This window comes from Phaenicophaeus curvirostris, chromosome 2, assembly GCF_032191515.1.
Source record: "Phaenicophaeus curvirostris isolate KB17595 chromosome 2, BPBGC_Pcur_1.0, whole genome shotgun sequence".
NCBI lineage: Eukaryota > Metazoa > Chordata > Aves > Cuculiformes > Cuculidae > Phaenicophaeus > Phaenicophaeus curvirostris.
In genome coordinates, this window is record NC_091393.1 from 78,930,196 (window position 1) to 78,948,412 (window position 18,217).

At 37.0% G+C, this 18,217-nt stretch overlaps 1 protein-coding gene across 2 annotated transcripts in view; it reads left to right on the forward strand.

Moving 5' to 3' along the window:
* The window catches only part of BABAM2 (BRISC and BRCA1 A complex member 2), a 178,466-nt gene that overhangs the window by 4,822 nt on the left and 155,427 nt on the right, over positions 1–18,217 (forward strand). For both annotated transcript variants that reach the window (XM_069852612.1, XM_069852613.1), the window contains exon 3: positions 17,013–17,089. In XM_069852612.1, the coding sequence (XP_069708713.1) occupies positions 17,013–17,089 (77 nt within the window). The remainder of the gene's footprint in view (positions 1–17,012; positions 17,090–18,217) is intronic.

Genomic DNA, 18,217 nt, shown 5'->3' on the forward strand with positions numbered 1-18,217 from the left:
GTCCCACATCTTGTATTTCTACAACATAGGCTTAGCTATATGCAAGTGCTAGCATTGTTTTCTGGTTTTGGTTTTTGTTTTGTTTTTTTTTTTTTCCTCTTCTTCTGGAACATAGAAATGCACCTCATTCTTTATGCAGAGGTTTTTTATATTTTGAGGTTATTAGGAGCTGGAGTTGAGATAAGGAAAGTTCTGCATTTAGATAAGAATTATTTTTAAGGTTTTTTCCTTGTACAAATAAGCTTCCAAAAAGATTCATCTAAATATGTTTGCTAGCAATTCTTTGAAACTTCTTTCAAATGTGAATTTTTTGCATGTGGGTTTTTAGGAAAGGTTTTTGTTGTTTGTTACAAAAATTCATTGTTACCTTATTTATAATAGAAAATTTTTAATTTATACATCAGGATGGAAATGCAAACTTCCTTGTGATTCAATGCTTTATGATGTCACTGAATAGGTAAACAGTGTAAAATTACTTAACATAAGATGGATGCATCACATAATATATAGAGTCCCTTCAGTAACTCAAAATCTAGTTCACTTGTCATTAACCTTTGATATAGGAGCCTTTGGGACTCCATAGACTGTTTTTTTGAGAGGCTCATGTCAACTGATTAATAACAAAAGCCCCAACTCACCCTACTGTCCATAGATGGGAATTTGTTTCTGGGTACTGCCTCTAAAGGAAAGCTTTGTAGGTCTTTCAGAGTCTAAAAATGGATGAAAAACCATTGGTCTACTCTACTCTGTCCTCACATCACAAGATTATTCAAACACTTGTATGCTTTCACTTTCTTTAAGCGTTTAAAGAAAGAAATGGCAATGCAGAGGCAACAGCTGGCAGAGGCAAATGTAGATAATATCCGCATGAAGAAACAGAAGTATAAGAGTGTAGATGTTGGCCATAAGCAGAAGGAACATGAGGAGAGCAATTGTTAGAGTAATGGGGGGTGAGGTTCAGGACATTAATCGTAAAACACCCTTTAGTATCAGTGGGACTGAATTAGGCCTTAAACTTAAAAAGTGGAGCAGGAAGTTGAGGGAGAGGTATTAGATTAAATGCTTCAAGTTACATAAAAGCAGGTTTTGGTCTCAAATGAATATGACCATTTACAAGTGCTAGCAGTTCAGAAACTTTGCTTTTCAATAGCGATGTATGTGTTTTGACATATGAAAGAGGTGTAAACACATCTCTTCTGTAGCATAGGGTGGGTTTATTACACAGCATGCAAATATTTTATGCTTTAACTGGTGTGTTATGGGGAAGATTTTTAAGAATAAAATAAATACAGTTTTACTATAATCTTTAAGATGTTTAAATGCTTAAGATAATCATCTCAATAGCATTAACTTTGAAAACAGAAACATCTGGAAGCTTCTGGGTCCAGGGGAGGAGCTGCATGGACTGCTCCACTATCATATATCACAGTGTTAGTCACAGAATAACCAGGTCGGAAGAGACCCACCGGATCATCGATAAAGAATTAGAGGTTTCTGTAGTTACTCCACTTCCCTGACAAACCAGTGCATTACAGCATAAAACAAAACAAAACATACAAACTGAAGATCCATCCATTCTCATTTCTTAGGTTTTATTAGGAACTGGAGCTCTGGCTAGCAGAGAATAATGGTGACGTATTAACAATGATAATATCTCCAAGGTCTTGCCCATTCAGAGCCTTGCTTTTAACATTCTCAACTTAAAAGTGGAAGGAGAATTCCCTTTTATTTCACCAGCGCAAGACCAAATTCCAGATTAACAGGTTGTCATGTCAATTGTTTTGTAAATGGCAATCATATTAAGCCTTTATTTGAGAAGTCTATCCATGTATCAAATGGTTTTAATAAGGAACTTATTTTGCATTTATTCTAACATTGCTAAGATTGACTACTTAGCTTTGTTGTGTTTCATAAACCATATTAAAGAGCTGATGTTAGATTAAAAGTATGAAGGATGATGGTACATTAGTTTGCTTTGCTTGCAAGTGTGGGGGCGAAATATGTTGTAGTAAGGAAGTCCTATTGTTTTGCTGTCTTTGAGCATGTAAATGCTTTATAATAATATGTTACAGTTCCATAATGTATGTGTTTTACAAACCTGTTAGACAGTACCAGTCTCGTCAGACACTTACATACACTTAGATCTATGAGTAGGGCCTTCAGGATCAAGTCTTTTTTATAGGCATTATATGGCCACTGCTGATGCAGAGTGAGTGAAGAAATGTGATTACCCCTGAACTGAGCTCAGCAATACAGCATGACAGGAAAGAAGGAAACCCTTCAATAGAAACAGTAATAAAAAGTTAGGTGGCCAAGTCTGCAAAGCTATTACCTTCTTTCTTGTAAAAAGGGCTCCACAGTCAACAAAAATAGAAATTGGGTGTTAGGTCACGTCTGAAATATAGCACCTTCAGCAGCATTGATTCTATGATAAGAAAACCCTAGCAGGCGTATCTGTTGCATTAATAAACGACATTCTTTGAGATGACAAAGTGGATCAAAGCGTTTTAACTCTTGCATGGGGTTTTCTTTGTTCTAGGCCCAAAGAAAATACTGCTTCCAGTTGAGTCAACGTCATATATTGTATCATTCATTTAATCTCCAGTGGTGTCTCTTTGAAATAATGACCCATCTTAATTAGATATTAAAATCTACTCATAACCAACTGAATTGTGGCTAAGGCATTTTTCCTAGCGGTTATACATATAATCATGGTGAAGATGTTGAATAGGGAAAAGTGATTATTGGGTAGATTTAGAAATAGGGGACATTTTCCTGTGTAAGGGGTGTTTAATTATTTTAGAATCAAATTATCTAAGGGGCTGCTGCATTTCCTATGGTGTTTAACAATAGTGAAAAACTTATCTATGATAGTCATTACCTTTGAGAACTCTTTTTTTTTCCCTAGAGCTGTTCATCAGGGACCATGCTTGAGCCTCAAATTATACTGTAAGCCTTTTCTTACTCAACAAACTTTGTTTTGTTTTTTAAATTACTTTGATGTGTTGCAGCAGGTGGAATTTCAAAATGAATACAATGATTTAAAGCTGCATATATTAAGATTCTATTTTTTGTAGACATCCACTCATAACAAAATTTTAAATTTCATACTTGTTTGGTTATACTTATTCCGTATTTATGAGGAGATAAACTGTGGAATTTTTATGTAACTGGTTTGTTGTAAACCGCATTGGAATTTTGTTCATTACAGCTGTCTGGTTCACTATTGATTTCTGCTTCTTTGCTTGATACTGAGCAATGTTTACAATTAGTTATGTTCCTGAAAGAAACCTATATGAACAGTGGTCAAAAGAATGTCGTACTGTCTGGAACAGATTTTAACATACAAATTTACTATCAAACTATAATAAGATATTTATAACTTTATTGCCTTTCTTCCTTGTGAGCAATGATGATATTTTTCTCTTATCAAGTAGACTGCAATATGCTTTGGTATTTCCCTTTCTTTGGGGCATTTCCCTTTTTAAAGTAAATATGTGTTTTATGTGAATATTTCATTAAGTAATATTTTCTAACAGTGAGAAACTACTACAATACTGTGGCAGTTATTTAAAGCTTTTGCTTGATCCTTTGCTTTTGATTAATTTACACTGAAAGATTCTACTTCTGGTACTTGAGAAAAATTCAATCTGTCATTATCATTGATATCTATAAGCAGCTTTCCAGCAGTTGAAGGGAGCCTACAGGAAAGATGGGGAGGGTGTCTTTGTCAGGGAGTGGTACGATGAGGGGTAGTGGTTTTGAGCTGAAAGAGGAGATTTAGGTTAGATATTAGAAATTCTTTAATCTGAGGTTGGTGAGGCACTGGAACAGATTGCCCAGAACAGTTTGTGGATGCCCCATCCCTGGAGATGTTCAAGGCCAGGTTGGATGAGGCTATGAGTAATTTGACTTGGTGGAAGATGTCCCTGCCCATGGCAGCGGGGTTGGAACTAGATAGTCTTTGGGGTCCTTTCCAGCCAAAAACATTCTATGATTCTGTAGGTAGGGGTTTTTAACACACATTTGGTTTATGTGTGAAGTTTAACTAATCTAACTCTTCTGAATACAATTACTATGAAAAGCTGTTTTAAAAAGTGATTATGGTCTGAGTAAAATGCGTACTTTCTAGGAGAGGAATGATCTTACGAGTCCTTTACTGCTATATAGTAGAAGTAATAAACTGTTAGCTTTTGCACAGGGTAGATTGTTTGATTCCAGTTTCTGATAACAAGTCTATTTCTTCAGTACAAAGACTCTTATTGCTAGTGCCTTGCTACTCTCAAGCAAAATTTAGCAGGCTGGAGCTCTGATGGGACAGTGCAAGAGAGTTGTTGCACTGGAGCAGCACTTCAAACTTGAACAGCAATTTTTCTGTGCTAATCCAAAAAGATTGACTGTCTCCAAGGTTGCTCTCTCCTGTATTTGTTTCTGAATGTTGAAAAAACAAAGGTAAAGTGTCAGTCTGAAAAGGATCCAATTGTAGTTGGTACATTTGGCAATGGTTTTGTAAATATTCATGACAAAGTTTAGCTTTTTTTTTTTGGCAATTTAAACAAGGTGCTTGAAGTTGTTCAGAAAAAGAAGTGTCTGTCAGTTTCAAGTGCTATAAGTGAAGAAAGGATTTTAAAAAGTAAATATAGTATTAGATAATTATGGTAACTTGAGCTCTAGTTGTGAAGACTACATGCATTTTCCTAAGATTTATAGAATTTAAATACTGTACAGTATGTCATTGGTATTTTTAGACTGGGACAGTGAGTGACTTCCTCTTGTCTGACCTTGCAAAAACTGAATATAGCATATATTAATTTTAGGCTATAATAAAAATGAGAAGAAGCTATTTGGTACGGGTACCAACTGTTTCTTTTCTTATTTGTTAAAAAAGAGCTTTGCAAGGCGTAGTATTAATATATGTGCCAGATACAGTTGGAGGGTATCTAAATGTAAGTTTTGGCTATTTGTACCTTGGTAACTCATTGAACACTTCTTGAAAGACAGGGCTTATGTTAATACGGTAGGACTTTCTACCATCGTAACAGATGACTGTTGTATTTCTTTGCATTGTACATCACTGCAGGAGAAAAATTCCTAAGGTTTTCTTTTTTCTTGTAAAATTTACTAAAAATCTAGTCCAGTTTCTTTCTCTTTTCAAAACCCTTGCATCACACATACAGCATTTGTTTGATGTAAGCTGGATCTCTAGTGTACTGTGGAACTTGGATACATATTATGTTTAACAAGAAGCTGGGAATAACTGGCTTTTAAATTTTTATTCTTCCACTCAGTAGAGAAGAATATCTTCCTGGACGGCTGATTCTTGCAGCCTTACGTGTGCAATTACATTTCATGTATGCCTGACTCTCTCATATGCACATACACATACATGGTTTAACATTAAGTAGCTAGTGTACAGCTGTAATGAAGCCAAAGCAAAATACTATGATTTTTTTATTTTAGCTTGTTTGTTGCAGTCATTGTCTGATAAGTTTAGCAGCTTTGAAAGGCCCGATTTTGACAGACTGGTATGCAACAGTGTTGAAAATCTAATTACAGTCAACAGAAATCAATGGGAATACTTCTGTAAACTACTTCCGTGAGTCGGTGATAGTAAAGGAAGCAAACCATTAATTTTTGAACACAAAATCTGTACACTATTTTCTAACTACACAGTCATTCTCAGTGTGTGGAATCAAAACCTGTGCAGGTGTTTTCTTATAATGTATTGATCACTATGAAAGCCTGCTTAAAAAAAATTCAAAGGGTTGTTTCATTGTCATAAGTCTCTCTCCTGTGGGCACTTCTATTCTGTGTGTTGACATCTCTCTATTGCTGCCCTTTTAAATGCACCCTTAAAAATGCTTTGGGATCTCTTGAACCATCAATCATGGTGTTCTTTCTTCTGACTGATGAAGAAATTAATTTTTCTGGCCGTTCAGGTAACTCTGTCCTGCACTGAATTTGCAGTGTAGGTTTAATATCTGAAATTCAACTGGAAGCAGCGTAACCACACCTATGTAATGCTATGCCTGAGCTATTTTAATCTGTTTTTTGAGATACTTAGCTTAAGCATTTACTTGGCACTGCACAGTGTAGACGTACCTTGAAGCAACTATTATCTAACTGGAAGTGAGCATCTGAAAAGAATAATTAGAGCTGCATGTATAAGTGAAAAGGGCTTCATCTGCTCTTGAAATTGATGTTTTATATTGAATTCAGTCCTTGAGGTAAAGTTAAAACTCCTCAGTAATCCGTAGAAAAGTAGAAGTGATAAAAGGGAACCTACTTGTCTTTCCTGAGAGAAGGGAATTGATATGTCTGAGGCAAACCATTCTGCAGGGTAGGCCACAAGTTCTTTTCTTTGTAATCTGTGGTATATAGCTGAAAGAATAAAATTAGACCACTAGGACTGAGGATTTTTATTATTGTAAGGTAAAAGATTCCAAACAAAATTGAGCTAGTTAAAGGAAATTGCAGAATTCCATTATGGAGAAGATGCAAAAAAAAAAGTCCAATATAAAAATGTCTAAAATTATGTTTTCCTAAAAACACCCCTCAGTTTCCTGTGCATCACTGAAATAATTAAACACAAAATGTGACAGACTACCTGTTGCTCTGTTTTGGATGGTCAGTTCTTTGTTCAATAGAAAAACTGGTTTGGATTATTCTTGTTTATAGTTAGGGTTACCAGTGGTCTTTCAAAGTGTCTCCCACTTTATGTTATTACTTTCTCTCATTTCTACCTCTTCTTCCTCTAGAATGTCAGTTTCAGTCTCTTGAGTAAAAGTTGGTATATGTTTTGTTGTGCATTTCAGCCACACTTTTTTTTTTCTTTTGTTGGGGGAGAATTATACAATATTTCATGTTCTTTCTTAAGAATTCTGTCTGTAATGAGAATTTTTTTAACTAATAGATAGTTGACTATCTGTCCTGTTTTTCAGGCTGCCGTAAATCTTAGTCATAAGTCTTAACTTAAAACCTATAAAAGTCATATGATTTCAGGCCAATTGCAAACCATTTACAGGCAATGCAGTCACTTAAAAGGAATGAATTCCTTGGAGATTTTGAGTAGTGTAATACCTTGCATATAACTTTTGATGTTTTTGTTTTAAGGTGTTGCAGATGGGCAAAATTCAATTTTATTAGACAAATGCAGGAGGGAGGAGAACATTAGGGTGCACATGAGATGCTGGAAGTGGCATAACAGGTCAAGGCATTTGTGGTAGGATGGAGACTCAAAGTTGTAGGAACTATGGGTAGACTGGGCTCCCTCTTTGCTGGGATCAAAAGGTGAATGCTCATAAGAAGTCTTGTCCTTGCAGGTGGTCCTACTTGTTCTTCTGTGCCTGTGAGGCTACTAAGGGATGAGCTAGGTCTAGCTCCTACTGTGATGCTGGGAGAAAACAGTAAACTGGGTTGTGAGGGCAAGAACAAGTATTTGCAGGGGAGAAGAGGATATTTTTGACCAGAGAAGGGTTCATGGAACTGCTTTCTTTACGTGTGGATCTGACTATGGTGAAGGTGATGACTGATTTTATGCTCTATGGCATAGCCTTGAAAAACAACTTGAGGTGGCTGTGGACTGTGGGAATAATGTAAGAATGAAAAGTTTGAGACAGACAAAGAGAGGTGGGAGGTTCTTGAGCCAGGCTTGCTAGAGAATCTATAACATGCAGCTATGTGGGTGTTGCTTTCTTCAGGTGTGGTTCCACAGCTTGGCCTGTCAGAATTTTGTTTATGATTAGTATTTTCCAGTCTTTTTAGTCCATTGCATATATTTATTGTAATACATCTAAAATAATGCTGGAAATATGAGAACTACTGATACTTTAGTGTCATCTTTTCATGAGCTTTCTGCTGTCTCCAGTTCTGTAGTATTTGACACAAATATGCACATTTGGAAGTAATCCTTTGTAATGTACATGCAGCCGAAAGCTATGGAGTCATGTACAAAATGTGGCGATCCTTGCTTGATATAATTTTCATATCCAAATAACCAAATTAATGGTTGTTGTATTAGCATAAATCAATGAGACCATAAGGTTAAGAAATCAAATAATTGGAGATTTAATCAGAAAGCTCTAACAGCCTGCAATTAGAAAAAAACTTTAAAAGAAAATGTGAAAAGACATAGGATGACTGTATCTCTCTTGGTATTGTTAAATTAGTTTCTTAAATGGGGAAAATGTATAAACATGGACTATGCTTTCAGTCCTTGTATTTTTTCCCTGATACCAATTCATTGCATTTTCTATTAAATTAAGCAGTTCTATGGTGTGAAATAAATCACCTAGAAAGTAAGTTGAGAGTCTTTATGGCTACAGGCATTATTGGGAGCAATGCTAAATGACTTATTAAAACTTATGTTTATAATAACTTTTGTGACTTTCTATATGAATGTGCTCTCCCTGTGAAGACTGAAAGGATCTGAAACTCCAGGTGGTAGACTGTAATTTCATAATTGGCAAAGAATGGTTATCTTTTTAGTGTAATCTAACAGCAAAAAATGTTCCTTGTCTGATTTTTTTCTTTCTTCCTTCAGAAACTGGATTTATGTTAGTGAACAGAAGTAAAACGTGAGAGATTATTAGGTTCCAACTCATTACAAAGTAATACCTAATCAAATGGGAGTTGTGAAAATACAAAATGGGACTTTGACAAGAGGGAAAGGAGATGAAGTCAATTCATAGCATGCATCTCCAGCTCTCTCTTCTCTAAAATTTGCTTGTGAGTTCCAAGGATTTGGGGTACAGTTGATCTTACAGTATAATGAAGTAGTGCCTTTTCCTTGCCAGAATGTGTGACAGGAAAGTAGTTTATGATACTGTGAATTCAGTACTTTATTTACTGAAATATAGTCTACTGGAGTGTGTATTATGAGTTGCCCATTTGAATTTTCTTGTTTCTATTCAGTATTCAATCACTCCTTTATTAAAATTTCCACTTTCTGTTTCTGTTTTATCCTTTTGAGGAGTATTTGCACTGTGCGTAGATTTTAAAAGGAGTTACAGACAATTACGTGTATGTATAAAAGGTCTTGCTTACAAAGATAATCAGTTTGATTGTAAAAGATGTTTCTAAAGCATCTAAATCATGCTTGTAAAGCATGTTTTGCTGAAAAATTCTGTGTCAGTTGTTAATTATTTTTCTTAATTTGTGTCATAATTATCTCCTTGAGATCCAACAGTAGTAAATTTTGACCCTAAACTGTAGAGATTTTTTCGAATGGAAACTTTTGACGTAGTCTGTTTTTCAGAGCTGTTTTTTTCAAGTACATCTACAAGTGTATTAGATGTGATGCTGCTTATCAGCTCTGTCTTTGTATTCCTTTTCGTGGTGGCCCTTTCCAACCCATCCTGCTACTGTGTGACTGGAAAAGAGCTGCTCTAAACCCAAATCACAATCACGTGAGGTTTGTCTGTGCTTTCATATAATGTAGAAATCCCTGCAATGATTTCAGTATGTGTACTTCCTCTGTTTCTCGTAGAGGCTGGGCTGAAAGTCTGCTTCCAGTAGAGGTAGCCATACTTTGGGACATTGCAGGACATCTGCCACAAGATCAGGGCAGATGCGAAGGAGATTTACAGTTCTAGAAGCAGACCCAGAGCTCTTCCCACCTGCAACATCTGCTTCGACAAACTCTCACTCTTATTAAGTTAAATCTATGGTTTCTGTTAACATGCACCTGCTATATTTGTTTTACTACTCATAGTAGTCATTAGATGTTTTTGTATAGTGTCTCTGATGAAAGCAGGTTACTGAACTTTACTTTTTAAAAAATGCAGTCTGCCTATGGGTCCAGAAGGGAAGTGAGAGGCTGTTTTCATAGGCTAATTGTCCTGCCTGGTATCCCACTCCTTTCTAAAAGTTCCAGTTAATGGAATGAACTTCATACAAGAAAACATAAAGGTGTACATAAAGGAAAATGAGCACTTAGGGTAGATAAAGGTTTTGTTGGGCATGTAGTTGACTCATCCAGAGACACCTTGGAACGTCCAAATTGATAAGTGGATTGTGGATTGAAATGCTTTTGCAATTATGCAATATCAGTCCTGCTAATAGGAGTCAAAACGAACCACATCACCCATACTGCAATAATAAAAGAAATCTTTGTGTGTAGTTTAATTTTATACCAAGTTTGAAGAAACCAGCTAGGGTACAAACAAGTTTTATGAACACAGTGGACTTAACTGTTGGAAAGTTAATTTGAATAATTATTAGTTGTATTTCAGATTTTAATATTTTAATTAAAATACGTATGTAATTAACAATCACTCTAAACTCACCTGGATTTTATTTCCCCAAAGCAGTGGTGTATGTATCTTTTAAGTGCAAGTTCCTTTCTTATATGTGTAATACATATGTCTATATAAAGAAGGGGAAGTGAAGATGAAAATTGGTTGACTAGACTGTCTCTGCCATTTGACAGAAATTTGGTTGGATCTGTTGCTTTTCAGCAGCAGATGCTCAGTACTTTTCTTGTGTGTTTGCAGGCATCTGGGAACTGGTAAAGCTTCGTGCACTGTTGCAGGGAGCTGCAGGTTTTCACCATTTTTCAGTGTCTGCTCTCTAAAATGTGGTTTTCACCATTTTTCTGTTTTCTGATCCTTGTAAAAAAACCTGTCACCTCCTGGCCTTCCTTCCACTCTCCTCCTTCCTTTGTGCACTTTAATTATTCTTAATGCCTCTGTAGATGACTTACCCATCTGTTGTGAATTCTGCAATTAATTCTTAATTAAATGGGATGAAATATTTTGTCTTAAAGGAACACTGAAGCAGATTTCCATCTACAAAAATGGGAAAAAAGAAGAATCCAAAGGCATCAACAAAGGCTGTTCTTCTTGAGTTTAATATTAAGACATTTTTGTTAGCAAATGCCATAGTAAGAGTTTTGGATTGATGTTAGAGTTTTCAGCCTTTTATTAGTAACAAGGGTTTGCCCTGTCTTTGCCTCTGAATTATATTTGACTATTGCTGACAAAACCTTCAGCATCTAAAACCAAGTTGTGTCTTGTCATTACTAAAATAATGATACTAATACTGATTTTTTCTTTAGCCTCTTCTGTTATGAAGGGAATTTGACCTCCTTTTATCCTAACAGTATTTTTATATGATATACGTAGAAGCAATTGGAAACACATACTAGGTATGTTACAGCTGGGTAGGGTTGGGAATTCGGCTGGTGGTCAGAACTTCCTTTGTGGTGTTACTTTCTTTATTTTTGTGTCTGTTAGTTTTTAGCAATGTTTGCCATCAGAATATATGTAATGCTGCATGAAGCCTTCTTGGTTTTCACATTAACATCTCGGTGAACAGAAAAAGTTGTCTGTTATCCAGAAAGTACTGATCCTCAATAACAGCAAGTGTAGCAGCCTAAGCATCATGAGATTAAAGAAAGTTTTGCACCTCTGGCAATTCAGGTTATAATAATAAATACCTGAAATTATAGTGCCTAAAATTTTTAGTCTAATTTTTCTTTGCTATTGTACAGTAAAGTTCACTGATGATTTTTCTTCAGCTAGTTAATGTGGTAAAGCTTCTGTATGATCTAAAAAGGAAGAATGACTGAAGACATCGCATATTTTCTTAATCAAGAAATTTGATAGTCATCAAATAAATCTGAGGTGAATATTTGGGCATATACCTTTACCATGAATTAAAATGGAGATTGTACTGTTGCCATTTTTGGATACTTGCTGTGTATTTATATGGTTCTAAGCAGGTTTGTAGGGGTAGTATGAAAAATGAGCCTCAGACTGGAATTCTGGGATATAAAGGGGTGGATTTAGGGGGATGTGTTGGTAGTTTAGAATCATAGAATCAGAATGCTTTGAGTTGGAAGGGACCTTAAAGATCAACTAATTTCAACCTCCCTAGCATGTCCCTCTAGATCAGGCTGCTCAAGGCCTCATCCATCCTGGCCTTGAACGCTTCCAGGGATGGGGCATCTACAACTTCCCTGGGCAACCTGTTCCAGTGCCTCACCACCCTCATCATGATGTCTAGTCTAAATCTGCCCCTCTCCAGTTTATACCTATTACCCCTCATTCTATCACTACAAGACTTTGTAAACAGTCCCTCCCCAGCTTTCTTGTAGCCCCTTCAGGTACTGGAAGTTCGCTATAAGATCTCCCTAGAGCCTTCTCCAGGCTGAACAACCTCTACTCTCATCAAGCCTGTCCTCCTATTGGAGGCGCTCCAGCCCTCTGATCATCCTTGTAGCCCTCCTCTGGACCCGTTACAGAAGTTCCATATCCTTCTTATGTTGAGGATTCCAGAACTGGAAACAGTAATCCAGATGAGGTCTCACAAGAGAGGAATAGAGGGGCAGATTCCCCTCCCTTGACCTGCTGGCCATGCTTCTTTTGATGCAGCCCAGTATACAGTTGGCGTTCTGGGCTGCGAGCACATGTTGCTGGCTCATGTTGAGCTTCTCATCAACCAGCAAACCCAAGTCCTTCTCTGCAGGGCTGATCTCAATCACATCATCCCCCATCCTGTACTGAAATCAGGAATTGCCTTGACCCGGGTGTAGGACCTTGCACTTGGCCTTGTTGAACCTCATGAGGTTCTCACAGGCCCACTTCTCCTGTCCAGATCCCTCAGTTTAGAGAGAAGGATGTCATAGGGAACAGTGTCAAAGGCTTTACAAAAGTCCAGATGGGTCACATCCATCGGTTTACCCATTTCCATTGCTGTGGTCACCCCATCATAGAAAGCCACTAGGTTGGTCAGGCATGACTTGCCCCTGGTGAAGCCGTACTGGCTGCCATTCATCACCTCCGTGTCCTCCACGTGCTTTAGCATAGCTTCTAGGAGGACTTGTTCCATGATCTTCCCAGGCACAGAGGTGAAGCTGACAGGTCGGTAGTTCCCAGGGTCATCTTCTCTGCCCTTTTTAAAAATGGGCACGTTACCCTTCTTCCAGTCACCAGGGACTTCTCCTGATTGCCATGACTTTTCAAATATCATTGAGAGTGGCTTGGCAGCCACATCAGCCAATTCCCTCAGGACTCTGGGATGCATCTCACCAGATCCCATAGGCTTGTATATGTTCAGGTTCCTCAGATGGTCACAAACCTGATCTTCGGCTACAGCGGGAAGGGCTTTACCCCCCTGGTCTTCATCCTGTTATCCATTGACTCAGGAGGGGTGAGGAGAACGGTTGTGAGTGAAAATTGAGGCTAAAAAGTTGTTGAGTACCTCAGCCTTCTCCCCTCCCTCTTTTTTTTCTCCCCTCCCTCTTTTTTTTCTCCCCTCCCTCTTTTTTTTCTCCCCTCCCTCTTTTTTTTCTCCCCTCCCTCTTTTTTTTCTCCCCTCCCTCTTTTTTTTCTCCCCTCCCTCTTTTTTTTCTCCCCTCCCTCTTTTTTTTCTCCCTCCCTCTTTTTTTTTTCCCTCCCTCTTTTTTTTCTCCCTCCCTGTTTTTTTTTCCTTTTCTTTCTGTTTTCCCCTCTTGGATAATCTTTCTTGTTTCCTTTTGTGACTGTTAAAGAATTCTGAACATGTCTAACTAAGGTCCTTTGAATAGGACAGCATAATTTCAAGTGATACATTCAAGGATAGTCCTTTGTCCCAGAAACTTGTCTTGATGATTCTTTGATATTTTAGTAAGGAAATGATTGTGGGAGATCTTGTGGCATAGCATTAATCATCTTAGGAAGGCTAATTCATATCACTGCTCTGAGCATCAGAGTATTAATTCTTGCTTCCGTGGCTTTCCCATGTAAAATATTGACAATTTAGATGAAGATATGCAAACCAGTGTAATATTTTTTGATGAATAAAGAGGGAGCTAGCACATCTATTCATCATGAGATGGAATCAGCTTCTGAAATTAATTTTCAACACCAGATATTACTTACTGTTCTGTCTGTCACTTCCCTGTGAAGATAGGACAGCAAATAATCTTTTGAAAGACCTTGTTACAAGTTGTTCCTTTTTAGTTTGACTTTTGTGTGGACCATGTTAAGTAAAAGGATCAGCAAATGTAAAATCTTGCATTTTGGAGAGGATAGAGGCAAAGATTCTGGGTCACGCAAATTTGTCATTATAAATGTGTTAAGGAAATTCAGGCAGGCAAAGATGTCCATAGCCAGGTCATTATCTGTGCCTTCCTGTTGAGATAAGGTCACGTGTGTCCTGCTAGATGTACCAAAGTTTTGATTTGCCTTAGGAGTTTTGTTCTTTTACTGTTTGTACTAAAAAATAACTGCTTCCTTTCAAATGCACATGTGTAAGATTTTTGCTTGGTTGCTCACCCTATTGCAGTTATTGAGGTCTCTTGCACAGCCTAGCCAGAGTAATTTGGCAAAAAAAAAAAAAAAAGGAAAAGAAAGACTCTGAATACTATCACTTTCCATCAGTTCTAGATCACTAAAATTAAAAACATCTCTAGTGGAGTATAGTAATCTATCAAAAACACTTAGTATTGCTTTTAGGGACGTTTACCATTAAACCAGGGTTTTTTTTTAATATTAAAGAATATTATAACTTCCCTAAGTATTTCCAAATGGCCCATTGTGCTAAAATAAAAGATTGTAGGGCATTTGCAGGACTGGAAATTTTTGCGTCTGTTGAAAAGCTAACAACAATGTTATTTTGATGGTATTTCAGAAATGTACCTCAGACAGTGACCTGCGAAACTTCGAAGGAAACTTCCATTAAATATTAACTGATGTTGCCGAGATATTTTGGAACTTGCAAGGGATTTTTTTTAATATAACTTTTTTTTTTATGCTTCCTAGAATTGGCCTTACATGTAATATAAGCCTTAGAAATTACTTAAAAGTAGATAATACTCTTATATCTATAGCTGTTAAAACACCTTAACAATGGGCACCCCTGTTTTGCTGTTCTCGCCTACTAAATAAACTGCGTCTTTGAAAAAATTGTACTGTTGTTTCTGATGCAGTGGAACTCCAATCTTTCAGATTTTCAAGCGGAACCTAATTTTACTTCAGTGAGCATGGTGATACTTACCGTTCTTGGTAAGGCCTACTGAGATGAAAATCAAAAAGAAGTAGTATAGACCATTAAATCAAACCACTTTTAGTTCAGCTGCTGTCATCTAACATGCTGTGTTCCCTTTCATCTTGGCATCATCATCAGGTTTAATGAACATCATCTCCTTTCCATCATCAGTCTTTTGGTGAAATGCAAAGTAGTGTTCTACCAGAAGAAAACCCGCTTAGTGTGTTTGTTCTTCCTGGATGAAGCAAGATGTGAACTAATCTTTTCTGAAACTTGCTTTCCAGTCAGCTCTGCACACATCTGATAGTAATTGTATCTAAGTTATGTTTCTGTAGATTGTTTTATGTGGTGCTCTCACAAGACACTGCAGAATCCTTTTTAAAGTGAAGATAGGACATTTGTTGCTTCCCTTTTATTTGCAAGGACAGTTATCTAATTTTTGTAATGATACTGAAAAAAGATAGTGTATTCTTGTTGAATACTGTAGGCAGCTAATTGTATCCCTCTTTGATTCTAGGTGCATACAAGTTGTTTGCTTATGTTTTCCAGTGTTTTTCTGGAAACTGCATTTGAGTTAATTGATCTGTAGTTCTGTGGCTGCTTCTTTTTGATGAACCTACATATTGGCTCAAATTTGTTAAATAGCAAGTGTAGCTTACTGAATGAAAACAACCTGAAGCTAGTGTGTGAAGTTTCCTTAACTTGCAAGTGTAAAGAGAAAAGAGACATAAAGCCAGCATCTGAAAGAAATGGTTCTCTGAAGCGTTTTGAATTAGCATTGCTTCGTTTGCCCTGATGGCTCTTCTGCAGTAAGACAGATAGAGCTGAGGAGTTACTGTGTTGTATCTGAAAAAGAGGGATTGGAATTTTTATGCTTTCTGACCTGCCCATCTTTTTGCTTTTGGCTGTTTGCATGGCATGCCTTTTGTTTCATTTGTATTGTCAGTGGTTTGATTTAATGCTCTACCAGTGATCTAGGAGATTAGGGAAGTTATTTTATCTTTTTCTACCTTCTTTTCACTGTTTGTTTTGTTTAGAGTAGGCCAGTCTTTAGCTTTGAGCTTTAAGTGACTTGGAACAATCTTAGCTCTTGTGCGAGGCTATAAGCAGTTCTCAATTATGTTGGGCTGGCAAGATGACTTCTGAGGTATCAGGATCCCTAGATATGGAAAACGATGAGCTGCTAAGGGCTTTGAGTGGTTTTCCTACTGGGACATGTCATACGCCCATCAGCCCACAGTGGTAAAGGCTCCAGGGACAATTCCTTCCAGTGAAACAATTTCTGTCACTGTTTCTCCTTCTGCAGCTGAGATGTTTGAGGTTTTTTAATGCAAATATTTTGGTACATGACTTAAAAGGTATGAAAAAGTTAGTAATCTCTAGCACAGGCACTAAACAGTTTTTCAATGACTTTTGTTTTCATTAAATGCTCACTCATCGCTGTGAGACCATTGCATTGCTCCAGATAAACAGGAAATATGAAGTAGTCGCAGATCATGAACTTACATGCTCAGTTGTCATAGCATCAAATGTCTCATTCTGATGTTTTCTCACCTGGAGGCTTGCTATAAGACTTTTCCTTGAGGGAAGAATTAAAGGTTAAAATAGGTAGAAATGACTGGATGTTGATGTAGCATCAAGATTCATCCCAGGTATCGAGATGGCAGGTATAGGGAGCATGTAACTGTGTTACTGTGACATAGGTAGAGAGTTGTGACCTGCAAAATTGTGTACAAAGTAGAGAATTTGATGGCTTTGACTAATTGAAATTATTCTAATAACACTCTAAAACTAGGGCATTTTATGTGTATATTTTCTGTGTTAAAATGGGAAAGAAGATTGTTGGCATGAATCCTAAATTGCTGTGAGAAGTGATCAAGAGAGAATGGTCCTCCTGCATCTTTCCCAGGATTGTAAGGATGATTATTTATAGTATTCACATTATCTTTACCATTTCAGTCATTTGTACCTTGTAGAATAATGTTAGTGTCTGCTACTGTCTGTAACCGCTTAGCACTTACTTCCCTTATCTTCATTTTTAGCTGTACATCCTTGACCCCTGGACCTAGCTGTGATCGATTCAAGCTACATATCCCTTATGCTGGAGAAACACTCAAATGTAAGTTAAAAACCGTTGCATCTTGACCTTTCTTTCACTACCAAAATTCTCTATCGTGTTAAGTTTTCCAGTATGTCTTAGCTAATTTTATTTGGTTTGAGATATCTGTGTTGTTTTCTGTAAAGCTTCGGCTCTAAGAACATGCAGCTGTAAGAAGACCTAATTTTCAAGGTAAGTTTACAACAGTCCTTGATATTACAAATTTGAAAATGAATCCTAAAAGCTAAAAGTCACAAATTGTCCCCCTAGTATTTCTAATAATGTTATGACTAAGACAATCTCATGCATATTTTTAGACTCATTTATGATTTGTTTGGTTTGTTTCTTTCTCTTTCAGGAAGAATTCTTTATTAAGCTCCAGTAAAAGAAATCGGTTGGTTATTTTAGTAGCTCTAAACATTAACTGATGCAGTTGAAAAGATTAAAGAAATGTGACTTTGTTTTTTCTGATTTAGCATTGTGGTTAAATCCTTCTTACTCTAGGAGGGTCTGTAGATAGCTGGCTCATTTGCCCACTCTTCAATTAGTCAGTGCTTTGATTCAAAGGATTGTAATAAAATTTGCTTTTGGATGATTTTAGAAGGCAAAAAATATTTTTCTAATCGTTTGAGTTGCTGATAATTGCGTATGAAAAAATGGTAAAGTTGTGGGTTTTTTATATCTCTAACAACTGAAATGTGAATGAGGATGAAGTAATTTTTCAAGCCTGGCAATTTTAGATTTAGGGCAGCACTGGTGAAACCACACCAGGAGTGCTGTGTCCAGTTCTGGTCTCCCTAGTGTCAGAAACACATGGACATACTAGAAGGAATCTAGCAAAAGACAACAAAGATGACTGAGGGACTGGAGCATCTGTTGTACAAGGAGAGGCCAAGAGAGCTTATCAAGAAGAGAAGGCTCAGGGCAAATCTTATCAATGTGTATAAATACCTGATGGGAGGAATGAAGAAGATGGAGGCAAACTTTTCTCAGCATACTCACTGAAGGGAAATGGTCACAAATTGGAATATAGAGAATTCCATTTAAGTGTAATAAAAAAAAGTCTTTTTTGCAAGGATGTCAAACAGTGGAACAGATTGTGCTCAGAGCTTGTATAATTCTGTCCTTGGAGATATTCAAAACCCACCT